Source organism: Oryctolagus cuniculus, chromosome 4 (assembly GCF_964237555.1).
Source record: "Oryctolagus cuniculus chromosome 4, mOryCun1.1, whole genome shotgun sequence".
In the NCBI taxonomy this organism is placed as follows: Eukaryota; Metazoa; Chordata; class Mammalia; order Lagomorpha; family Leporidae; genus Oryctolagus; species Oryctolagus cuniculus.
This window is the reverse complement of record NC_091435.1, coordinates 107,574,196-107,600,285: the sequence shown is the minus strand read 5'-3', so window position 1 is coordinate 107,600,285 and position 26,090 is coordinate 107,574,196. Positions and strand designations below refer to the sequence as shown.

The 26,090-nt window shown below is 46.7% G+C and overlaps 1 protein-coding gene across 2 annotated transcripts in view; it reads right to left on the bottom strand.

Moving 5' to 3' along the window:
* Positions 1 to 270: 270 nt before the first annotated feature.
* The window catches only part of NCEH1 (neutral cholesterol ester hydrolase 1), a 72,398-nt gene continuing 46,578 nt past the window's right edge, over positions 271 to 26,090 (bottom strand). For both annotated transcript variants that reach the window (XM_008266500.4, XM_070072510.1), the window contains exons 2-5: positions 17,934 to 18,162; positions 15,669 to 15,738; positions 5,248 to 5,419; positions 271 to 3,342 (exon numbers count right to left, since the gene is read on the bottom strand). In XM_008266500.4, coding sequence (XP_008264722.2) covers positions 2,725 to 3,342; positions 5,248 to 5,419; positions 15,669 to 15,738; positions 17,934 to 18,162 — 1,089 coding nt within the window. In that variant the 3' untranslated portion in view covers positions 271 to 2,724. The remainder of the gene's footprint in view (positions 3,343 to 5,247; positions 5,420 to 15,668; positions 15,739 to 17,933; positions 18,163 to 26,090) is intronic.

Genomic DNA, 26,090 nt, shown 5'->3' with positions numbered 1-26,090 from the left:
TACCGAGGGTTCCAAGAGAGCCACAGGCCCTACCCTACTTTTAGGAACATATCAGCCAGTCCAAAACCGATCTCCCTCCATGGGCGACAGGGGGTCCAATAACTGTGAGAGGAAGGAGGTCGCTGTGAGCCCCTCATCCTTGGCTAAAGGACAGCTGGGTACTCAGGTGGGCAGGACTTGGGCAGACACAGGGCTGGGCAGCTAGATGCTGAGAGAGCACGGCCTCAGCTGGGAACCACAAAGTTAGGTGAGAGGAAGCAAATACACACATTCCCAGATGGAGCCATTTTATTTCCAAACATGATTCAAAACAGATATCTGATATCCTATCTCCACACTGGACTTTCATTTTATAAAATATAGTTGCTCCTAAAATCCTTCATAAAATCTGCCTTCCCCTTTATCATGGGAGGTGAGCAAGAAGTCAAAGGTTAAAAGTCATGCATGAAATATACCACCATGATAATTATACAATAGTCATAAATTCTTCACAAATCAATGATAAAACAGGAAGAGTAATTTACAGTTCCCTATGTTGTGCAGCACTTCAAGGTTTTTTCTTCATATATTAATGTTCATATCTCACAGACAGCAATGACATTACAAAAAGATTGCCAACTTTTTCATAAAATAGGAAAAGCAAACAGTTATTGTACTAAAAAAGATCAATCTGCAGAGCATAAACATTTTTTTACCAGAATAAAAACTAAAAGAATAACTAAACTCAAGTATGTCATCAGAAACAGCGCTTGACCGCTTTTTTCCTCCACTCCCTTTCATCTGAGAGCCCTGTAGAAATCTGGAATCATTTGTTGTCTGTAATAGCTTTAGGATTCAACTCAGAGTTCTGGTAAATTTAAAAAACAAACATGTCACTTTAAAGAACTGTGTGCAAACATTAGATGTTCTCTTTTATAAAGGTAGACAAACTCAACATAAGTCCACCTTTACATGGTGTCAGAAAGAATAGTGTTCTAGGAGGAGGGGGCAAATGGGGGGTGGGGGTAGACACTAGGTGCCAATGTTTGCCCTTCACCCAGAAGAATGAGCTAGGGTTCCTCTGACAAAGAGCAGAAGGTGCAATGTGTGTCCTGCCTAAGCTACTGAACGACAGGTTGAACATCCCTCATCAGAAATGCCTGGAACAGGAATGCCACACTTGGGATTTTTTTTCTTACTTTGGAATATTTGCATATACACAATGAGATATCTTGGAGATGCGACCCAAGTCTAAACAGGAAATTCATTTATGTTTCATATATACATTACACACGAATCCTGAGGGTAATTTGATGCAACATATTTAATAATACAATGAATGAAACAAAGCCTCATGGTAGGAAATCGTCTACTCGTGGCATTAAGTCAGTGCACAGTCAACTTTGGAGCATTTTGGATTTGGGATTTTGGGGTTAGGGATGCTCAACCTGTAGAAACTGAGATATGTTTCCTAGATACGATCATAGTCTCTAATGATTTTAACTTTCATATATATGTATATATATAAATATCAAAATATTTAGGTTTAATGTATAGTACTATCAATAGCTATTTTTATCTCTTTCCATAAAATTACATGTGGATATAACTCTAAGGTAGTTTTTTAAAAATACCACTATTTTAATATTTATAACAGATGTCTTTCCAAAAACAAAATCCTAATTTTAGCTAGCTATATTAACATTAAATAACCTAAAAAACAAACAATACATTATATTATACCAAAATAGCCCCATTTTAAAGCCATAAGTGAAAAAGTTGAGTTTTTAAGAATAGACTAGACTTTCCGCAGGTATTTTTCATAATTTTAGACTAATATTAAATGTATTTTCTTTTCTGCCTATGCCAAATATATACACACTGCTCATGGTAATTTATGTCAAAGTATTTTTATGAAACATTAGATTGTTTTATTTGTGTGTTTCTACTCTATAATGGAAAAATCAGTCTCAATCTAAATGAATGTGCTCACAAAAGATTTCCCAAGGAGATGGCATAACCAGAAAACACAAAAAAATCTTCACGATGTGTAGCTATCCAGTGCATGCATCTCATAATTTCTAATCATAGTGGTAGAAGGTAGCTTTCAAGTATTATTTTAGTCCACCTGGACCTGGAGCTAGCTCATAGAATGAACATTCACGAGGAAGAAGATCCTTGGAGACACTTGTCCTTGCTGGAAAGCTTTTGCTAAGATTCCCACAGAAACAAAACCATCCACCCACAAAGCCCAGAGGGCCCGTGGCCCCCTGCACCGATCGGAAAGTGCACACTCTCAACACCACTCGGACCCAAAGTCAAGTCCAACCACGTTCTCTGAACTCGGGGGAGGGCGTTGCCTCACCCCCGGCTGGAAGGATCTCTTCCGCAAAGAGCAGCTTGAGGAAGGCAGGGCCCGGGGTTACTTCTGGCTCCTCGTCCAGCTTGGTGTAGCTGCTGCAGGCATGAGCAGAGTCGGCTAAAGTAACAAGAACAGAGAGACCAGCGCACCTTGGGAGCCAGGTAAAGCATGCTCGCATGTCAGTTACTCCAGTTCATTTAAAAAAAAAAATGAGATTCTCCTCAAGTCTGCAGGGAGCACAGAGGCCACAGCGCCCCCGGCACAGCGGGCGGGGGTGGGGTGGGGTGGGGTTGGGGGAGGAATGAGTCCGTTGAGAAGGGAGACGTCTTGCCAAAGCAGATGCAGAATCAAGAAGGGCTCGGGCCTTCCACAGGATTCCCTGTTTACAGATTCTGATCCAGCCACCTGATGAAACTGTTCCTGGTCCGGATGCCCACGGAGAAGTTGGTGGGCCAGCTGGTGAAGATCATGCAGCCGTGGAAGCCGTCCTCAAAGTGGTCGAGGGTCACGTCCACGCCGGCGCTTTCCAGGCGCTTGGCGTACATGAGCCCGTCGTCTCGGAGGACGTCGTGCTCACAGGTCAGGATGTAGGTCTTCGGGAGGAGCCGCAGCACCTCCTGGTCTGCGATGAGTGGGGACGACCGAGCATCCAGCAGCTCGGGGATCTCCTGGACGATCCTGGCGTCGCCGGTGGCGGGCACGACGGGCTTGTAGTGCTTGGTAATGGCAGCGGGCAGGAGGGACGTCCAGTTTACGCGGGCCCTCAGGGCCGCAGCCTCCTTCACGTCCAGCGAGGTGTGGTTGTTAACGATCATCGCCTGCACGAAGTCATAGTTGCCCTTGAAGTAGTCCACCCAGTACTTGACCATGACGTAGCGAGGCAGGATCGGGGTGTTCACATTTTGCTGGTAAGAGGGTGTGTTAAAATCTAACGCTTGCAGGACTGGATAAATCAGAGCTTGCAGTTTGAGCTTGTTTTGTAGGCTGGCATCTTGGATAAACTGGAGAGGAGGAAACAGGGACATTATTGCACTCGCTGTGAAGGGTTCGGGGTGTTCGGCACTCAGAGGTTTGAGCAAACCCTTAGGTGCACCGTCCCTGAGGCCTCTAATGTTTTACTCACACGGGCTCGTTGGCACTTAGCACCCCTTGCTGGGCCTTATGGGTGGAGGGGAACATATTTAGATCATTGTATTCCTTACAAAACCCCCAGAAGCTAAAGCTTCTTAGCAGAGAGAGAGAGAGAGAGAGAGAGAGAGAGAGAATGGGTCTTACTCTTCCTAAGGAGGGGGGAGGGAACACTAAGTGTCCCTCCCTAGATGATGGGGCTCCCAGGTGCTTTAGCGGAACCCCAGGCGCCGCCTCCCATGAGCACTTACTCCTCACACCCGGCGAATCTAAATAGTGCTGCCGATGCACTTCCCACTCCGCGGCATGAGCGCACACACGCCCCAGCGTGGACTTGGGAAGGGGGCTAATCCCTCCCCTTCCTAGATAGGGGAGGCTCCCTATGCCTCTCCATAGGGTGACTCCACTGCCCCATTTTTAACCCCAGTGTTGAAAAGCACCTATTTGTCACGAACATCTAAAAGGAAGCTACCTAGGTCACAGGGCTTCTGGAGCAACGAGGTGATCGAGGTGATCGCCAAGGTGGCTTCAGCCCAGCGGGTGGGCTTCACACCTGGACTTCAGAGCCCATCATCCCCCGGTAGGATGCTAAAGCGCTTTGTAAAAGCCAGAGGAAACGGTCACTAGATGGCAATGGCAACACGCGCCAAGGATTGCACGCGGCCTCTCACCGAGTCCTCCCGGCAGCCCTGCAATCAGCTCAAGTCCTCCTTCTCCCCCAGCTCACGGTGGTCACGGACTTGCCCGTGCCGCCCTGTGGAGTGGATCTCAGTTCTGCCTGGCTTCAGAGCCCATGTGACTCTCCTCCACTGCACAGCCTTCCTTCTGACCACATCTGGACGCACGGATAGCAAGTGCTGATGCCACGCAGAATCAAGTTCTTGCTATTCATTAATCATTAGGAATCGGGCAAAGCAGAGCCCACACGAACAAAACAGCCGGTGCTACTCCAGGAGACCGAGAGAAGTCTGGAGGCACGAAGCCAGAGAGAGGGGCCGTGCTTGTGTTACTCAAGCCCCAGGAAGAAGCAGGTGCTGGTCTCCTCGCCCAGCTCACACAGCTGCTACAGCCGACACGGTAAAGCTGGGCTCAGCTTGTAGCATAGCACTCAAAATGGCATAACCACTTACTGTGTTTCTTTTATATTAAAGAGAAACTCTGGGTGTGTGTGTGGAGCGAGGCCTGCGCTGTGGCTTATGGGATAAAGCTGCCACCTGTGGTGCCGGCATCCCATATGGGTGCCAGTTCAAGTCCCAGCTGCTCCACTTCTGATCCAGCTCTTTGCTAATGGCCTGAGAAAGCAGTGGAGGAGGGTCCAAGTGCTTGGGCCCCTGCTACCTACATGGGAGACCCGGAAGAAGCTCCTGGCTCCTGGCTTGGGCCTGGCCCAGCCCTGGCTGTTGAGGCCATCTGGGGAGTGAAAAGCAGATGGAAGACCTCTCTCTCTCTCCCCCTCTCCCTCTGTAACTCTTTCAAATAAAACAAACAAACAAACAAACAAACAAAAAAACCAGAGAGAGACTGTGGGAAACCCTTTTTGATTTTTAAATGTGGTGTAGTGCTCCCTGGAAAGCACCTCGGAATGGAAGCAAACATGGGAAGGGAGCCAGGGACACTGAATTTCCCTAACACCCACTGCAGTCAGGGTCTTCATAAGGACTCCAGGACGACACTTCCTGCACTGACCTGTCTTCCTGCTTCAAAGCCTTTGCCTCCCCTGATGGACAATGTGCTGCTCCCCTCCCCCTCACCGGCACACCTCAGGGCAGGGGAGTTACCTGCTGTCCCAGGGCAGCTGCCAAATTCCCACCCGCGCTGTCACCAGAAATGCCGATTCTGCCTGGGTCAACCTTGTACTTCTGTAAGACTTCTGGCCGCAGGAAATACTTTGTGGCCCGGGCGATGTCATGGATCTGCTCAGGAAAATACACCTGCGGAACTAGCCTGTATCTGTGAAGACAGAAGTTGTGGGCATGTGAGGATCTTACAAGTTTGTGTCGGCAGCTTGAAGTTCAAGAGGAAACAAGTTCTTTTACAGGAAGAAATAAACAGAAAAGGAATTAAACGACATCTAAAGCCATCAATCCTCTTGCAAATCAAATGACTTTTGTATTAGTGACCATTCCTTTTGTTTTTTGTTTTTTGCTGTAAGGACACCAAACCAAGTAAGTCAGATTCATCACCACCAGCAACCCAACTCCAAACAAAACAACAACAAAAACATGATCAGACTTCAAAGGCAAAAGCAGATGTTCGTGACTGGGACATGGAGAGAGCTATTACAGACTTCAGGGTTCTGTCTCTGGAAGTTCAGTGGTCCGCTCGCTGGCCTTGACCTCTGGCCCGCTGGTGACTCAGCAGCACTGACCACTTCATTGGCATCACGCTGAGTGAGTCCAGCTGGCGTTCTTCATCATTCATTTGATAAACAGAGTAAAACTGCTCCCCACTGGTGCTGGTCCAGGCCCAGACTGGGACTAAAGAGCCAGCTGTTAACTGGCAAAGGGAAAGCCTAGTTTGCCAGCTGGCCCAGTTCAGTCCATAGCCAGCTTCTGGCACTTAGCTTATTGCCCCACTTTGCAAGGTCAGGGCCCTCAGGGATCCCATTCTGTACAACTTGTAGAGTTCATATTCCCTTAAGAGTCCCCATAACTGTTTCTGACAAATGTCCTGCCCACCCTGTTCCCTGATACACTGGCACCTCCACTTGGAAGGCCCCCTTAGTCTCCACTCTCCTCCCTTGCTCAGCAATTCTGACTACTCATTTAATCCTTAACCAGAGGTGTGGCCTCCTCCAGGCAGCCTTACTTGACTCCACTGGTTTCTAGCTAAGCTGGCTCCTGAAGGAAGGCCATGATAGTCCCATGTGTTGGGGTACCCTGCTGCGAAGGCACCCTGTTCTCTGATATCAGGGACTGCACTGTGTTCATCATGTGCTTCCAGTGCCCACAGTCACCCACCCAGTAAAGCGTCTCTGGGCGTCAGCACACCTCATTCTGCAAAGGAAGAAACTGAAGGCCGGCGCCGTGGCTCACTAGGCTAATCCTCCACCTAGCGGCGCCGGCACAACCGGGTTCTAGTCCCGGTTGGGGCGCCGGATTCTGTCCCGGTTGCCCCTCTTCCAGGCCAGCTCTCTGCTGTGGCCAGGGAGTACAGTGGAGGATGGCCCAGGTGCTTGGGCCCTGCACCCCATGGGAGACCAGGAAAAGCACCTGGCTCCTGGCTCCTGCCATCGGATCAGCGCGGTGCGCCGGCCGCAGCGCGCCAGCCGCGGCGGCCATTGGAGGGTGAGCCAACGGCAAAGGAAGACCTTTCTCTCTGTCTCTCTCTCTCGCTATCCACTCTGCCTGTCAAAAAAAAAAAAAAAAAAAAAAAAAAAAAAGAAAAAAAAAAAGAAACTGAAGCAGAAAGCTGGAGTTAGGAGATGGGGTGAGGAATTGACAGGTGTTCCAAGGTGGGATATGAGCATCTTAAGTGCAAGACTATCCATGCCCATTAGACTCAGGTGCTTTAATATCCATTTTATAATTACATATTTATTTCCAGAAACTAATTTTTTCAGCTAAGCTTTATAAGGCCATTTATCTTCCCCATCTAAAATCCAGGTAGCTAATTAACCATCTTGATTTTAAATGTTGCTACAATCAAATGAACAAATATTTGTCAAATACTTTGGTAAGTAGTAAATATAGAACTAATTGCTTAGGAATTACTATATTTTGAAAATAAATGCAATAAGAAACTCCGCTAGTGCTACCTTATAGCAGATAAAATCTTCCTAATTACTTTCCATTTTCCTATAAATATTAACAATTAATCATGCAAAATATTTTCCTCCAGTTGACTTCACAGTATTAAAGCTGCTGGTATTTCATTTGCTAATTATGTACAAAAGGAGAAGTATTACATTTTTCTCCCACTAGGTGGCGCCATATCACAAGAGTCTACTTACCCCTAGTTCTTGGAGGAGGTATCAATTTTTTTAATGTCAGCATTATCAAGCTGAATTTTTCATTTTAATCAAAACAAATGAATTCATTTCACAAACAAGCTAATGGATATAAAGATCATTATATTTCAGCAATTTTCCACGTCTCACCATAAACTGTTTTCCTAGCTGTCCAGGAGATCAGAACATATGCCTAACATACATGAATTAAACGGTTTTCAGGTGCTGTTCCAGAAACAGTCTCAGGGATTTGGGATCAAAGGAAATGGGAAGTCTGAAACAGCAAGTGACTGCTTAATCTCGTCCATTAACAACTGGCTCAGAAAACAGAGAAAGCACTCCTGGAAACAAACGAGTTTGCAGCCTCTTCACAGGTGCTGGCTGTTGAGGGTCAGAAGGAGAGACCCGGGGTCAGGGCCAAGGTCAGCGCACAGGAAGACATTTGCTGTCCACTATGTGCCTCCCAGGCCACGTCTCTGCCAAGTACTCAGAGCAGGTTCTCCCTTTTTAAGAAATTTAGAGATACGTCTGTTTTTCCCCCAGCTCATGCCAGAGAACTGACTGTGCAGAGCCAGCTACACTGCCTGTCCTTGTCCCAGCACACCCAGCACACCAGCCGCCGGGAGCAGCATCGGTGGAGACTCAGGCCTGAGGCTCAGCCTGCTAAGTTGCTGTGTAAAGATGATCTCTTTCCTGCTAGGTGAGGCACTTTGCCAAGTGTTCCACAGACACGGTTCATTCAGATCTCGGGGTTTAGGGACAAGAATGTGAGGCTGAGGGAGGGTGCCAACATGTCTACAATAGCCAGGAAGTGGAGAGCTAGGCTCTGAGGACTTCAAACCTTCTTCCCTGCTTCCCTTTAAACAGTCTCACTCTTCAAAACCCGCAGCCTTTCAAAGACAGACAGACAGACACACACACACACACACACACACGAGGGGACTTCAAAAAGTTGGAAAATAGAATCAAAAGATAAGCTTATTTTCAAGTAAAAAAAAATTTAAATCCATACATAGCTTTTTCTTTCTTTCTTTTTTTTTTTTTTTAAGGTTTATTGTATTTCTTTGAAAGGTAGATTAGGTGCTATGGCATAAAAGCCCCGGCCTGGAGTGCCAGCATCCCATATAGGCCCCAGCTTGAGTCCCGGCTACTCCTCTTCCTATGCAACTCCCTGCTAATCCACCTGGGAAAGCAGTAGAAGATGGCCCAAGTGTTTGGGCCCCTGCAACCACATGGGAGACCCAGAAGAAGCTTCTGGCTCTTGGCTTCAGATCGGCACAGCACTGGCCTTTGCAGCCAAGTGGGGAATCTGCCTCTTCCTCTCTCTCTGTCACTCAGCCTTTCAAATAAAATAAAACAAAGTAAAATAAGATAGATAGATAGAAAGAAAGAAAGAAAGAAAGAAAGAAAGAAAGAAAGAAAGAAAGAAAGAAAGAAAGAAAGAAAGAAAGAGGTATCTTCCATCTGCTGGTTCACTCCTCAAATGACCGCAATGCCCAGGGCTGGGCCAGGCCAAATCCAAGAACCTGAAACTCCATGTAGGCCTCCCCTGTGGGTCCAGGGGCCCAAGCACTTGGACCACCTTCTGCTGTTTTCCCAGGCAAGCAGGGAGCCGGCTTGGAAGCAGAGTGGCATGCTGGCATCACAAGCAGGAGCTGAACCAGCTGTGCCACACTCCAGCCCCATACAGTTTCCATTACATCCATTTTCCACGGAGTTTCTTTCATACATATTCTCATTATTCCATCAAAGCACTAAATTCTCAAAACACTACGAGTCTGACATCCCAGAACACTAGCAAGATTTCAACAGTTTTGCAATATTCTCAAAAGAACTTGCCTAGGGTAATCTAGCAAAATCTGGCACATGATACATTTTGAATAACATATTTTTCTCCCCTTCCAACACAAATGTAAAGATGAGCTACGTGTCGTACAGCACTAGCTGTGGCAGGACAGCACGAAGCCCGGCGACTTTAGAAACACGGTTCCTGGCACACCACCGCGTCGGCCTGCCTCCCGTGGCTCCACTTCCTGTACTCCAGCCATGGGGGGTGGGGGGGTGGGGGTGGTGGGGGTGGGGGGGTTCTCGCTCTCTGTGCGCCGCACATACCATGTCACCTTAGCAAGTTCTCAAAATCACTCCGGTGCAAGCCCCTCTGCAGAACACTGCAATTCACTCAGCCCGGGCAAGGGCTCAGTATCTCTATTGGAAGAAAAGTTCCTCAAGTAATTACTACGGGCAGCCCGGGGTTCAAAACTACTGGAGCCCAATCACACACGCGCTCTGCTCTGAGCACAACGCCCCTGTCTCATTTGCAGTGCCTGTCTCCGTCCGTCCGCCGAGCCCTCCAGCTCTTCCTCAGCAATTGCTCCCGTCCCTGCAGGCTGCTGCTTCCACCAAGCCTTCTGAGCCCCCCAGCTGAAAGCAGGTCTCCTTCCTCGGGGCCCTCAAGGGTAAACAGAGGGGCTGGCGCTGTGGCGAAGTGGGTAAAGCTGCCGCCTGCAGTGTCGGCATCCCCACATGGGCGTCGGTTTGAGTCCCGGCTGCTCCACTTCCGATCCAGCTTTCTGCTATGGCCTGGGAAAGCAGTGGCAGATGGCCCAAGTCCTTGGGCCCCTGCACTTGCGTGGGAGACCCGGAAGAAACTCCTGGCTCCTGGCTTCAGATCGGCACAGCTCTGGCCATTGTGGCCAATTGGGGAGTGAACCAGCGGATGGAAGACCTCTGTCTGCCTCTCCTCTCTCCGTATAACTCTGATTTTCAAATATAACTAAATAAATCTTTAAAAAAAAAAGGGGGGGGGGTAAACAGAGAGCCAGAGCACATCCCCCACGGGGCTACAGAAACCCAACCAGGGTCAAGGTCTGTCTAGTCCTTCTCCCCATGGCTTCAGCAGCTAAAAATAGCTGCACCAGGTTCAGGTGTGCAGGTGTCCTATAGCTGTGACACAGGCCATTGTAAAGCTCCAATTCCCTTCCCCAGAATTCTAAAGACCTAAGCCACCAGGAAGAACCTTGTGGGTTTTTTTTTTTTTTTTTGTATGTTAGTAGAAATCAGAACCAGAAAGACATGAGTTAAATACATCTCAAAGCGGTCATTCATTTCGTGATAGTGAAGAAAATAAAACCACTTTTCAAAGAAGCACAATCCCTTCTCTCGGTAGGGTTAATTTACCTGTGATGCTATCTAGGTGAGCTCAAGTAGCCAGCGCTGCGGAGAAGGCCCACCTCTTGCCCGTTCGGGGAGAGGAGCTCCTGCGGAATTTGGTTTGCCTGTCTCCCCAGGCTGCCTGGGTGCGGTAGGGGCTGGAGTGGGGGTGAGTGAAGATCACTCCACTCATGACTCGCAGGAGGAGCCAAACAAGGAGCGAGGGGAGGCCACAGCTAGATCACCGCTGCACCCTGCTTCCCAGAGCGTCTTACATCTACAAATGTTTGTGGAGCTGTGCTTTGGATGACGCTAAAGCACCGTGAGGTCAGCTCAAATTCATCGAATTGTTTTTAGGATTTTTTTTGAAAGGCAGTGTCACACACACACACTCACACACACACACAGTTCTTCCACCCATTGGTTCACTCCCCAAATAGCTGCAACAGCTGGAACACTGGGCCCCTGCCAGGCTGCAGCCAGGAGCCAGGAACTCCATCCTGGTCTCCCACAGGGATGGCAGGAGTCTCCCAGTGAGTAGCACAGGCCCAGGCACTTGGGGCCATCTTCCACTGCTTTCCCAGGCCATGGGCAGAGAGCTGGATTAGAGGAGGAGCGGCCAGGACTCGAACCAGCGCCCATAAGGGATACCGGTGCTGCAGGCAGAGGCTTAGCCTCCTCCGCCACAGTGCCGGCCCCCTCTCCAATGCCTCCATTGGAATTCAGCCCCCACCACACACACACACACACACACACACATCACCCGAACCCTGCCTGCTCCAGGTTGGATTTCTTATCCACAGGAGCAACACTGTCCTACTCACACTGAACTCAGTAAGTACACAGAGAGGAAAGAGGTGACCCAGCAAGACAAACATGTTCCCAAGTTAGATCTCCAAACACACTTTGCAAAGGAAAGGTGATCATGTGATATTGGCTGCTTCTCAACTGGAGCATAGGTTATCAGACTCCCGGTGCGCTGGCCTGGATCTTAACCGTGTCATCTCACTATTTCTGCAAATCGAATGCTGCTGTGAATCCCACACACAGATCAATACGTTTCTAAGCTGATTTTTTCATGCTGTGGGCTACAGCATGTCTCTGACAGCGTCGGAAACCCTCTGACATCAGGTGTTCAGACTGGCGCTCAGTGACAACTTTCTGAAGTCATTATCCTGACTCACCGCATGTTTGCTCAGCCACACACATTCCAAGCCTTGCACTAGGTGCTGGGGATGCAAAGGAAAGAGGACACGATTTCTGCTCCCAGTAGCAGCATTCCACACACACAGGAAACAGTCCTATCCCCCAATTTGCACATGAACCTGAGGTTGCACTGTCACGAGAAGTGGCACTGGCCACTGTACTGTGACAGCTTGCGGTGGATAAACTTGTGGATGCTATGTGGCACAGATCAGGTGCGGTGAAAGTTCAGATGAAAGCAAGCCCTTCTTTGCTTTAGTTCTTAAAAGCATCTTATCCATCCTCTGATGTTTCAGGATGAGCCTGACTCAGAAGAGCAGAGCTTCATTCGAGACACGAATGCGGGGCCTGCAGGAAGAGCTGAGGCCTTCCGCCACCCACTGGTATCGAAGTCCCAGAGGGCAGGGCCTGTGGGGTAACTGGAGAATTCTCAGAGTGATAAGGGAACCAAGCCTGGCTGCCCTCTTTCCTCTGAATTGCCAGGAGCTGGGGTTACTCAAAATCCCAGTGAAGGGCCCCCAAAGCTTGTTCCCTCACCTTGAGCTGTCGGCCCCGCTCCAGGGTGGAGCCCAGCTGTCTCGGCCGCCCCTGCTTTCCTCTGGCCAGCTGCCAGGCCACCTGCCACTACCATTTATTTGAAGGTTCCTGCATCGCCAAATTGCACCTAGAGCCCTTGTGTGCCGTCTGGGAGGACTAGGAGCAGTTCAGAGGTGTCTGAAGCCAACCTGGCCGAGGAGGCAGCCGGTGCACCACTCAGAGTGACACAGCACGGGCAGGCAGCTAGTTTAGGGTCTGCTGAGCTGGCAGCAGCTGCAGGGCACAAGCCCTTGCCCCACGTGTAAGACTATCCTTCTATCTGTCAATCAAAAGGGCCTCTTCCGAGATTCATCTTCTTCATCTAGAACTGCGGAAAAGATTCCATGAAAATATATATACTGAGATCCACGTGGAATTTTATGGAGGTACCATAAAACTCCCAGGTAGCTTCATGGCCAAAGAGACACCCCCCCTCCCTGCTTCATAAAGGGAGGTGTTAGCAAGTGCTCTCTGCTTCCTCTCTCTACCCCTTTCTCCTCTGGCCACTGCATACTTATGACAGGTATTTCTCAGTGTGGAGCAACCCATGCGTGTGTGTGTGTGTTCACTGCCTCACCTTTTGAATAAATGTTGCTTTATAAATGTCAGCACTAAGAATTCTTAGCTTAGCACATGGCAAGAGCCTGGAATAAAAATTCAACCTCTCTCCTCCACTTCAAGTCAGAACTGCCCATGCCCACACCCAGTGACTGAGAACAGCCTTCCCAAGAGACTGCAGAAGACAGGGCTCTCTCAGATCTCGGATCTGGAGCTGCCACAGAGCGGTGAGAGCAGCTGGCAGAGAGAGGCAGAGGGCGGGGACAACAGGATGTGCCTGAGGCACGGACAGTGGGTGAGGTTGCCACAGCCCTGGGACTCAGCATGATCAGCTTCCTTCAATGTTGGCTTCACACTGGGTCACAAAGGCACGGGGTCTCCACAGCCATCGACCTGCGCTCTGCTCCCCACCCCACCGTGTGACTGGCTGAGCTATTCAACCTCACACAGACTCTCTGGCTTCTTGGGCCTCAACTTCCTCATCTATGAAGAAGATGCCAACATATTTATCTTGAAGGCTTTATATGAGAATTAAGGAAGCCTATCTATTCATTCCATAAATATTTATTGAATAGCCATCATATGCCAGGGGTGTTTCCAGGCACTAATGATTCTGCAATTGACAAAACAGAAAAAATTCCCTAAAATTCCTGCCTTCTTAGAGTTCATATTGTCTACTTCCACTTACTACAATAAACATGCAATAAGTCAAAGACATGGTCTGTGCAGACAGTGGTGGCAGCTTTGGAGAGAAATTAAGCAGAGCCTGTGGCCTGGGAAAGCAGTAGAAGACGGCCCAAGTCCTTGGACTCCTAGACCCACATGGGAGACCCGGAGGAAGCTCCTGGCTCCTGGCTTCGGATTGGCGCAGCTCCGGCCATTGCAGCAGAGGAAGTGGGTTGTAATGTTCCGTAGGGCCGTTAAGGAAGGTGTCCGCCTGAGAATCCCCAACACAGACCTGGATGAGGGAGGGAGACTCATGCGAAAGCACATATACCTTGTCTGGCATGGCGTAGTAGTGGAGTTTTTGAATTCTTGCTACCACCATAATTGTTATCATTACTATTACTCATATTCCTCTCAGTGGTCCAGAAGAGTAGCTTATAAAAAAGTGATTACTGACAGCCAAAATGGTACTACCACGACCACCACCACACCTAAATATACCACTAAGATTTATTGCACATTTTTTTAAGTCCCAAGGTCCAAGTTATAGAACCTGCTTCTATGAAAATAACTTTTCCAACTCTTGGTGATATGTGAAACTCTCTTAAATAATCTTGATTGCTTGTCAGATTTAAAAATGTAGTAGAATTAAGGAGCGAGCATTTGGTCTCGTGGTTAAGACATCTTCACCCCATATTGGAGGACTGGGGTTCAATACCTAGCTCCTGAACTCCAGCTTCCTGCTAATGTAGACCCTGGTAGGCAGCAGTGATGGCTCAAGTACTTGGGTTCCTACCACTGCTGTGGGAGACCTGGAGTTCATGGGCAGCTCCTGGCTTTGGTCTGGCCCAGTCTCTGCCGTTGTGGTCATTTAGAAAATGAATCCCCAAAATAATCAATTTTATTTTTAAAAATTAATTATTTAATTACTTGAGAGGCAGAGAGACAGAGAGAAAGAAAGATTCCATCTACTCATTCACTCCCCAGTGCCCACTATAGGCGGGACTGGGTCAAGGGGAGGCTAGGTGCTGGAAACTCAGACCTGGTCTCTGACGTGAGTGGCAGGAACCCAGTTACATAAGCCATCACCGCTGCCTCCCAGGGTCTGTATTAGGAGGAAGCTGGAGTCAGGAACTGGAGCCAGGAATCAAACTCAGGTGCTTTGATGAAGGAACCACTAGGTTAGGAGCTAGCACTATGGCATGGCAGGCCAGCATCCCATATGGGTGCCGGCTCGTCCCAGCTGTGCCTGGGAAAGCATCAAAGATTGGCCCAAGTGCTTAGGCCCCTGCACACACACCATGACTTGACTTCAAGTCAGCCCAGCTCCAACCATTGCACTATTTGGGGAGTGAATCAGTGCATGGAAGAACTCCCTGTCTCTCTGTCTCTCTCTATCTATCTAACTGTCTTTTAGAAAAATAAATATATCTTTAAGAAAAAAAAATAAACTACTAGGCCAAATGCCCATCCCTGTAGCATAAAATTTTATATGTTGCTGGTAACTGTATATTTCTCTAGTTTATAGTTAATTTTTTTTGAAAAGTATGCAAGACTAAAATAAAAAGGTAATTCAATATGATATAAAGCTAGTTTAAAAATTTTAAGCTATATCAGAAATAATTTTTCTGATTATGTTAAATGTGACCTTAGGCAAATCACCACCCTGGACCCACATTTTACACTTCATTTTATCACTTGTAATGCAAGTAACTAGACTGGTGCTTACCTACTTATTTAATTTTTCATTTACTTATTTGAGAGTCAGAGAGACACAAAGAGACAGATGTATAAAGAGAGAACTGCCATCCACTGGTTTACTCCCTAAATACAGGGACTGGGCCAGGCTGACACCAGGAGACAGGAAGTCAATCTGGGTCTTCCATGTGAGCAGCAGGAACCCAAGAACCTGAGCCATCACACCACTGCTGCCTCCCAGGACGTGCAACAGCAGGGAGCTGGAATGAGGAATCCAAACCCGGGACTCTGATACGGGATACCGGTGTCTTAGCCGCTAGGCCAAATATCCACCCTTACACTGTTATTTAGAGTCCTTTCTTGATTAATTTTTTTCTTTGAATATCATGAATTACTTACTCAATGGAGACGATGACAGCATTCAGTTCCTCGGCCATTGCTGCACACAGCTCATCATAATACCTGATTTCTGCAAGAGACAAAGGAATAATCACCGCAGAACAGGCCATTTAATACTGTCCATTCTTACATCATTATTGTCCATGCCTAAATTCAGCTAAACATGGCTTGCTCTTAGACTTGAAGTTAGGTTATCAATAATGAAAACAAATAATAAAAAATCACATGTGAACAAGTATCAGTAGACTTATATGACAAATACAAAAATTAAATCTGGTTTCTGTTAAAATGCAGTGACTGTAGGCGCCGGCACTATGGCTTAGTGGGTAAGGCTGCCGCTTGCAGTGCCAGCATTCCATCTGGGCACTGGTTTGGGTCCCAGCTGCTCCACTTCTGATCCAGCTCTATGTTATGCCTGGGAAAGCAGTAGAAGATGACCCAAGTCCTTGGGGCCCTGCACCTGTGTGGAAGACCCAGAAAAAGCTCCTGGCTGTGGATTGGCACAGCGCTGGCCATTGAGGCCAGTTGAGCAGTGAACCAGGGGATGGAAGACCTCTCTCTCTCTCTCTGCCTCTGCCTCTCTGTCACTCTGCCTTTCATTCAAATAAATAAAATAAATCTTTAAAAAAAATGTACTGACTGTAAATAACAGGAACTCCATATGAGATTAGTTTTGAATACGTTTTTTAGCTAACTAAACATTTATTTCATAATGGACTATAATGAAATGCTACAAATTAATTCTGAATTTTGTAGTTATTCAAATGTATGCCTTTCCTTGAAATCATAGCAAATAAGCAGTTTCCTCCTTGAAATCATAAAATTTTGCTCTTTTAACATCCTCATTTGCTGTAATTCAAAAAGTCATCTATCTGAAGAATAAGTCATTCTCTTTCAACCAACAGAGATGAAACCAGAATTTAGGATGTCTAAGCATTTCTGAGAAAGTGGATCCCAAGACCTCACAGTGACAGCAATTTTCACATGCAAGAAGTTGATGCAGTAATGAATTCTCCATTATGCCAGCAGAGAGCCAGGTATTGCCTCTTTACAGGCTTTCCAAGGCAGCTGGAAATCTCAAGTTTTAAAAGCCAATAGCCTCTTGCATCCTCACCAGCCATGCCGCTCCTCGGGCAGGGTTGATCAGTGACAATGGTGCAGAAAAGGCCAGGCTGATTCACACAGCACCTGCCAGTCCTGCAATCTTCACTTCCTTTCCTCCAGTACCATGCCTTGCCTGGCAAGCGTCCAATGCTACAGACCAGTCTTTTCTAAGGCAGAAACTGTCTTCCCCATCTCGAGCCCAGGTATCCCTTGGGTGACCAAGGGTCCAGGTTGCCCACAACTTTTTGAGTTTTTGCACTGAAAATCTGCATCCCAGGAAATCTAAATCTTGGGCACATCTATGTATTCAGTTAGCATCTATTGAAAACATGAACAAATAACTGAAAAAAGAATAAATGAATATGTAGCTAAATAAAATGGAAATACCCCCAAATATACACTTTTGGACAATTAGTGTATATGCATGTGTGCATATATATAAATGTATATAAATCATATAATAATAAAATAGATGGACAGAACAAGTTGTCATTGCCTCTGAACTTCAGGGATGACAAAAGCTCGGAGCTGAAGATGAAGAAGTAGCTCTGAGATAATTACCACCAGAGCAAAGGGCCTGACTTCATTGGCGCTAGACTCCCCTGGGCTGCCTACTGTTTGGACCTTGTTAGCTTCTTGAAAGACATCCAACTCTAAAGAACAATTTTTTTTTCCCTTTTAGTGGTTGCATACCCTTTATATGTTAATCTTTGGCTTTATAAGCACATACAATGTTGGTGAGTTAACAAGTGCATAAGAAATAACTACTCTGTTTTGCACAATAACACCTTTAGATAATTCTGTAATACCTCAACCCAGTCAAACTTCTCGTTTTGGTGCGGGAAGGTATTCTCAGCACTTCACAGAAAGTTAGTCTCTGATTTAGATCGCAAGAAATATTCTCAAACAGTCTGCCAGAACTAACACACCATCCAACAAGCATGGTGACATAGGGTAGCCATGTAATCAATAACTCAAACCAGAACTTGTTTCAGAGTGACAAGGGGGACACTATTCATAATTCTGCTGGACAATAGGGATGAGGAGGACCATCCAAGCCTCTGAGACCCCTGCTCCTTACCCAATAGGAAAGCCAAAGTCAAGTCCGTGGCTCCCCCAGAACCCCCCACGACACCCAACAGCTCAGTGGCCAGGACGTACTTGCACTTGCCAAGGCCCAGCCTCCTCCGTGGATGTAAACGACGCTGCGCTTCAGAGACTCCCCTGGCTTGAGAGAGCCTTCGAATACGCGGACTTCCACCCCATCGAAGTCAGTGTCGGTCACCTGCACGTGGGCGGAGGACCAGGCGCTTTTCTTGCCAAAAGCAATGATGATAAAATTCAGCGCGATCAGGTGATGGCTCAGTCCCAGGTAGTGTATCAGGTTACTCTGTAGGACAAGGGAGGGAGGAAGAGGAAGAACACAGGTCAACGTTGTTGCCGCCAGAGCTACACTCGGCAACTCTCGCCATCTGAATTCTCCACCAGCAACTGGACCGAGGTCTCCCTGGGCACCGCCTTTCCCTTATGCTTTCAGAGCAGCCAACACATGTTTGTATCTGAGATGACCTTTCATTTTCAGACCAGCTCTGGGATGGAAATGGAGCAGCTATCATCAGACCCATGTTACTGAGAATCTTTAGAAAGGCACTACACTTGCCCATTTAGCTGCATAAGTGGTGGTTCTAGGACTCAAACCTAGGACTTGTGAAGTCCAGGATTCATTCCTTTCCCTCCCCCTCTAAATAAGCAGAACACAGCTTCAAGAAGAAGAATAGTTAAGTGTAAATGAAAGTGAAGTAAGTTTTATATTTACTTAGGAATTTTTTTAAGTAACTTTTTTTTTTATTTAGTTGAGAGGTGGAGTTAGAGAGAGAGAGGACGGGATGGGTGGGATAGGGAAAGAGAGGTCTTCCATCCACTTGTTCACTCCCCAAGTGGCCGCAACGGCTGGAGCTGGGCCAATCTGAAGCTAGGAGCCTGGAGCTTCCTCTGGGTCTCCCATGCAGGTGCAGGGACCCAAGCACTTGGGCACCTTCCACTGCTTTCCCAGGCCACAAGCAGAGAGCTGGGTTGGAAAAGGATCAGCCAGGACACGAACTGGTGCCAGCATCACAGAGGCTTAGCCTACTACACCACAGTACCGGTCCTACCTTAAGTATTGTTAAAGTGCTTTCAAGCTTATATATTTAAGTATGTCTAAACTATTTTGAGAGAAGGAGGAAGTAATGAGTGAGTGAGAAAAAGGAACTAGGTCACTTGCAGCCCTGGCATTTAACAGCAGACCAGTTCAAACACAACCAGGAACATTTCAGAAATGTGCAAAACGCCCCAAGACTGGCATCCCTTCTCTTCAGAACCTGACAGGCATCGAGCTCAGCATTAAGCATTCACAGGGTGTTATCTGCTTGCAGAAGAAGCATAAAGGAAAAGACCTGGCCACCTGCCCTGCAAAGACCCATCAGAGTTCATTCCTCTTTCCAGTTCTACAAGCGCCTCAAAAAGGGGAGCAGCTGGAGAGAAAGAGTGCTCTTTTTGTAGGACATGAAACAGAATCCTGGTGATTAGTGAAATTATTAATGCATCACAGGATCAAGGAAACCGTGTTCTTAGCAGAATCAGAACTCTATGATGTCTGGAGTGCACCATACTGCAGCTTCCCGGCCATGCACAGAGCACACTGATGTGCCACGAGGGCACAGGTGGGTGCTTGGCCTCTGTGCAGCTGAGCTCCTGAGCCATCTACCCCAATGTCCTCTATAGATACTATTATTGCCTACATATCACTGGCTTCTGCATTGTGCATTCAACCATCTGCAGGTTGGAAATGTTTGGGCCAAAAAACTGCATCAGTACTGAACATGAACAGGCTCTTTTCGCTTGTCACTAACCCTGACAGTGGAGCAGAACAACTATTTACACAGCATTCACATGGTACTGGTATCATAATAAGTAATCTAGAGATAACGCAAAGTATACGGGAGGATGTGCACAGATTATATGCAAATTCAAATGTACTTCAAAAAGTCTGTGGAGGGCCCGGTGCTGTGGCATAGTGGGTAAAACTGCCACCTGCAGTGCCAGCATCCCACATGGGCACTGTTTTGAATCCTGGCTGCTCCACTTCCTTGTGTGGAAGACCTGGAAGAAGCTCCTGGCTCCTGGCTTCGAATTGGCCCAGCTCCAGCCATTGCAGCCATTTGGGGAGTGATCCAGCAGATGGAAGACCTTTCCCTCTCTCTCTGCCTCTTTGTAACTCTGCCTTTCAAATAAATAAATTAATTTTTAAAAAAGTCTGTGAAATAGTATTAAAAGATATGTTTGGGGCCAGCACTGAGGCACAGTGGGTTAATGCCCTGGCCTTTAGTGCCAGCATTCCATATGGGCACTGGTTCAAGACCCAGCTGCTTCACTTCCTATCCACATCCTGGCTATGGCCTGGGAAAGCAGTAGAAGATGGCCAAACTCCTTGGGCCCCTGCACCCACGTGGGAGACCTGGAAGAAGCTCCTGGCTCCTGGCTTCAGATCGGCACAGCTTCAGTTGTTGTGGCCAATTGGGGAGTGAACCAGCAATGTAAGACCTCTCACTCTCTCTCTCTCTTTCTCTCTCTGCCTTTCCACTCTCTGTGTAACTCTACTTTCAAATAAATTAAAAATAAGATAAAATAAAAGATATATTTATTTTGGTACAAAAATTTTAAAAGCTACGCATACAAAGAATCTTTAAAAAATTCATAGGAAATCATATTATGAAAACACTATATAAAAGTTTCAGTGGTTTTTTTTTTTATTTTTTATTTATTTGAAAAGCAGAAATAGAGAGACATAGAGACAGAGATCTCTCATCCACTGGTTCACTCTCCAGATGCCTGCAAAAGCCAGAGCTGGGCCAGGCCAAAGCCAGGAGTGGGAAACTCACTGCAGGTCTCCCATGTGAGCAGCAGGGATCCAAGTACTTGAGCCATCCCTGCTGGCTCATGTGTATTAGCAAGAAGCTGAAACCAGGAGACCTAGAACTCGAACCCAGCACTCTGATATGGAATGCGGGCATTCCAACCAGTGTCTCAACCACTCTGCCAAATGCCCACTGTTGGATTTCAATTTTTTGCACCAAAAATAAACCATTTTTAAATTTTATTTTTCAGCAAACTTTTTGAAGTACCCTTGTACTACACCATGTTATATAAGGGATTGGAGCATCTGTTGATTTTAGTATCCTGGGGAAAGGGGTTTTATATATATATATATAAAATGTATATATGTATATATAAATGTATACATATATGCACACATATATATACAAATATATATGTATATATAGAGATATATACATATATACACATATGCTTTGTCATGAAAAGAGTTGAAAGACACTGCATTATAAAAACATTAGTGAGTGTTCATGAAAAATAAGAACAAGAGGCAATTAATTTAACAATGAACAGCTATTTCAAGAATCCATTAATATTCATTTGCTGGCAAGTGTGAGCATCAGCAGAGCAAATGAATATTAATAAAATGATTCAACTCCTATATGTGTCCTAACATCAACCACCCAATTTACTAAAAAAGTTAAAACACCATGAATGCCCTTGATATCACATAAGTAAATAAAGGTAAACATGGACACATGTGTGTGCATGTGCAAACATGTGTACCCATAGAGGATTCCAGCCAGCCAGTTGAGTTCTCTGGCTCATGGGGGACAAGTCAATCATCTTTGGAATTCATGTTGAAACCTTAATTCAACTTGGGGAATACTGTGCTCTGCGAGGGCACAGTTGGGAATCACTGTATTTGCAAAGGATTCTGGAACAGACACAATAAGTCCTTGTCAGCACTGTTACCAATTAACAGAGAACACGCAGAATCCATTGCATTTCTCACAGGACGAGTAAGCTGATAGGCATGAAATGATGAAATGTGAACAAACAGCAAACTTGGCTCTTTCTGGACTGTTATTTTTCTTGGCTAAACAAAGACTCCATTAAAGAGTTATGACAAATTATATACAGTTTTCAACTAGAGGAAAGCTGCAAAATTAGTGTACTGTCTTTACAAGAAAGAGAAGGGAAAATTGTTAGTTTTATGAGAACCCACCTTGGACTTTATTTATGTGGTACCTGCCCTGAAGGCACACAGACATGACTCACATTGCCCATACCTCTCCAGAAACGGCCCTGCTCCTCAGCTGGCATTCACCTGCATTAGCAGAATTTCTGAACAGCCATATCTGTACTGTTCATAATAGTGACAGGGTGAGGGGTAGCAGAAGCGCCGGCTAGGAAAAGGACAGTATATGGACACAGGAAAGAAGGGTGTTAGAGGGGATGCGTGGATAGGTGGGAAAAGAATCTAGAGGAACCGGCGCTGTGGTGCAGTGGGCTATCGCCCTGGCCTGAAGTGCTGGCATCCCATATGGGCACCGGTTCTAGTCCTGGCTGCTCCTCTTCCAATCCAGCTCTGTGCTATGGCCTGGGATAGCAGTGGAGAATGGCTCAAGTCCTTGGGCCCCTGCACCTGTGTAGGAGACCTGGAAGAAGCTCCTGGCTGCTGACTTTGGATCAGCTCAGCTCCAGCTGCTGCAGCCATCTGGGGAGAGAAGCAGTGGATGGAAGACCTCTCTCTTTGTGTCTCTACTTCTCTCTGTAACTCTGTCTTTCAAATAAATCTAAAAGAAAGAAAGAAAGAAAGAAAGAAAGAAAGGAAGGAAGGAAGGAAGGAAGGAAGGAAGGAAGGAAGGAAGGAAGGAAGGAAGGAAGGAAGGAAGGATCTAGAAAGCTGCTAAAGGAAAAATTATGTTAATGTTTGAAATTAGAGAATAGGAATAGAAATCCCACATCGATGGCAACGCTGTTTCAAAATGTGAAAATGGAGGTGAAAGTTGTGCAGCAGGTTAAGTCACCTCCTGCAACCTGGATACCATAACAGAGTGCAGATTCTAGTCCCAGCTACTCCACTTCTCATTCAGCTCCTTGTTAATGTGCCTGAGAAAGCAGTGGATGACGGACCAAGTACTTGGGTCCCTGTCACCCACATGAGAGACTCGGATGGAGTTTGGGGCTCATGGCTTGAGCCTGGCCAACCACTGCTTTTCTCTCGCATTTGGGAAGTGAATCAGCAGATGTAAGCTTAACCTCTCTCTTTCCTTGTCTCTTTGATGCTTTGCCTTTCAAATAAATAAAATAAATAAATTTGAAAACAACGTCGGGGCCAGCGCTGTGGTGTAGCGGGTAAAGCCACCACCTACAGCGCTGGCACCCATATGGGCACCGGTTCTAGTCCCAGCTGCTCCACTTCTGATCCAGCTCTCTGCTATGGCCTGGGAAAGCAGTAGAAGATGGCCCAAGTCCTTGGGCCCCTGCACCCATGTGTGAAACCCAGAAGAAGTTCCTGGCTCCTGACTTTGGATTGGCTCAGCTCTGGCCTTTGTGGCCATCTGGGGAGTGAACCAGCAGATGAAAGACTTCTCTCTCTCTGCCTCTCCTTCTCTCTCTGTGTAACTTTATCAAATAAATAAATAATTCTTAAAAAAAAAAAAAGAAAACAATGTAAAAATGGAGAGGACTAAACAGTGACCTGCCATTAGCCATTTTCACTGTAACAGAAACCTTTAACAGTGTCAGTAACCCGTCCTTAACCACTGTTACTGAGAGACCACTAATAAGAGCCATTACTGCTGCAGGGGCTACATTCAGTGCCAGGTGTACTGCGGGATCCTGGCGACAATCCCATCAGGTGAGAACTGTCACTTTCCGTGCAGAGAGGAGAGAAGCTTAGAGATTAAGTCTCAAGTGCAGAAGTTGCTATCCTCAAACAGTGAGGGGCTGCAGGACCACAAAAGGGCCTAGAAATGTTAGGCATCTGCTCTGAGCCCTCTCCAGTATAAGATGACATTCACATGTTTATGTAACAACACCAAATCATGAATACACTGCAACTCATTCCTCCAGTATCTACTCTTTCCCTTAGCGATTATTGTTCCCCGTCACCCTTACTGCCCAGCAAATAATAGCATTAGGCAAGTCTTTCCACAGTTGTCACTTCACTGAAGGGGTAGGAGAAGAAACTGCAAAAAAAAACAGAAGTGCCTTCGTGCTGCAGGAGAATTTTAAAAACAGACACCAGCTTAGCAGACTGCTTGATGAATAAGGAGGCTCCTAGAATAGAAGGTGATACCCCAGGCTAGGTGTGGGGAGAGTGGAAGCAGAAGCGTTGGAAATGAAGCAAAGAATGTATGGAGAGGGGCCAGCACCATGGTGTAGTGGGTAAAGCCTCTGCCTGCAGTGCCGGCATCACATATGGGCGCTGGTTGGAGTTCTGGCTGCTCCACTTCTGATCCAGCTCTCTGCTATGGCCTGGGAAAGTCCTTGAGCTCCTGCACTCACGTGGGAGATCCAGAAGAAGCTCCTGACTCTTGGTTTCAGATTGGCTCAGCTCCAGCTGTTGTGGCCATTTGGGGAGTGAAGCAGCAGATGGAAGACCTCTCTCTCTCTCTCTCTCTCTTTTTCTCTCTCCCTCTCTAACTCTTTCAAATAAATAAAATGAACCTTTAAAAAAAAAAGAATTTGTTATTCTATGCCAGTGGGTCTCCAAATAACCTTTGTAGTTCTCCTCTCCAGATTCTGTTCTACTAATGCTTGTTTCAGAAAATTCTACGATTTCATGGAATATTCATTTCTCTGCTTGAGAATATGTGGCCTTGTTTTTTGGACATGATCAAGTCTGGATGGCCTTCAACATGCAGGTTTACTCTGTTGTTGCTCACACTCAGCTTGGGCAACTTACACTTGAGGTTCATGAACGCAGAAATTTTATTCTACACAGAATCAGTCTTTATTACCAAAGGTCATAGAGCTGTAAGTCAACCAACATTAGTTAGGTACCTACGAGGTAGCATCTCTGCCACATACTACAGGAATACAAATGAAGGTAAAATATAGAGAAAGCACTGAAGTAGGTAAGAATCTTTCAAAGTCTTGTCTGACTTTCTCCTTTTCTCCAAAATTCCATTTTTCCTTTAAACTTGTGCAATTGTATTTTAAGGTTTTTTTTTTTAAAGATTTATTTATTTGAAATGCAAAGTTACAGAGAGAGAGAGAGAGAGAGAGAGAGAAACTACCATACACTGGTTCACTCCCCAAATAGCGGTAATGGCAAGGGCTGGGCTAGGCTGAAGCCAGGAGCCAAGAGCTTCTTCCGGGTCTCCCAGGGACTTGGGCCATCTTCCACCACTTTCCCAGGCACATTAGCAGGAAGCTGGATAGGAAGCGGATGAGCTGGAACTTGAACTGGTGCTCATATGGGATGTGGCACCAGTTTTAGCCACTATGCTTGCAGCACCGGCCCCTGGAGACTTTAACTTTTAAGGTAAATCTCATGATTTTAAACTATTGACCCAGATTGATATTGAAAAAAGTTGCAGAAAAGCAAAACACATCTGCAGGCCAAATCTAGACTACAGGGCCACCAGAGGCAACCTCCAGTATAGAGGCTGATGCAGTCTGACTGAATCTGAGTGTGTAGCTGGCCAGGTGGTAGCAGATTCAACGCCACTGTCAAGGGTAGACCTCAGCCGGCAAAACAATCTCTATGGTGAAACAACAAAGACATTAGGATGCTATTTTTTATTTTTATGACTCTGTACCTTGGGAAGAGTTTCATGGCCAGGGTGCACCCAATAGATTGGCAGAGAAGCACTGGAGGCAAAGGTAGCAGCTATAAGAATTCAGCCATTGTCCACCAGACAGCAGATGAAGGTCTGCCCTGAGCAGACTCAAAGGAAGGGAACATAGGCGAGAGTCATTGCTGAGGCAGAGGGGCCAGCCTTGGCAATGGCTCATGGAGTGGAGGAACTGGGGCCTGGCAGGCCCGATGGAAGGCCACGGGACAAAGAATCCTGGAAGGGCTTCACCTGGGCTGTGAGAACAGAGGCACAGGTAGGGCAGGGAGTTCATTTTAGAATCAGTCCTTGTAAAGCTCTTTGGGACATATCCAGGTCCCAAAAGACAGAAAGCAAACGCAGCGTCAGAGATGCAAGGAGGTTGGATCTCCTGGAACCAGAGCTCAGCGGCAGCTGAGACAACTCAAACAGCAGGAAGGCTCACAAGAGGCAGCAATGAGACCAGACATAGTGTCAAAGGTGCAGACCAAGGAGGAAAATATTATTTGACAGGCTAGAAAGAAGAATCCAGAGGGAAAGCTCTATGGAGGTCAGAGTGGCAAGAAGGGAACTAAGTGAAAATCAGAGTACAAAAGCCAGATTTGAAAGAATTTCAAAGGAACAGCTGACAATTAGGACACTGAAGGAAGCTAAG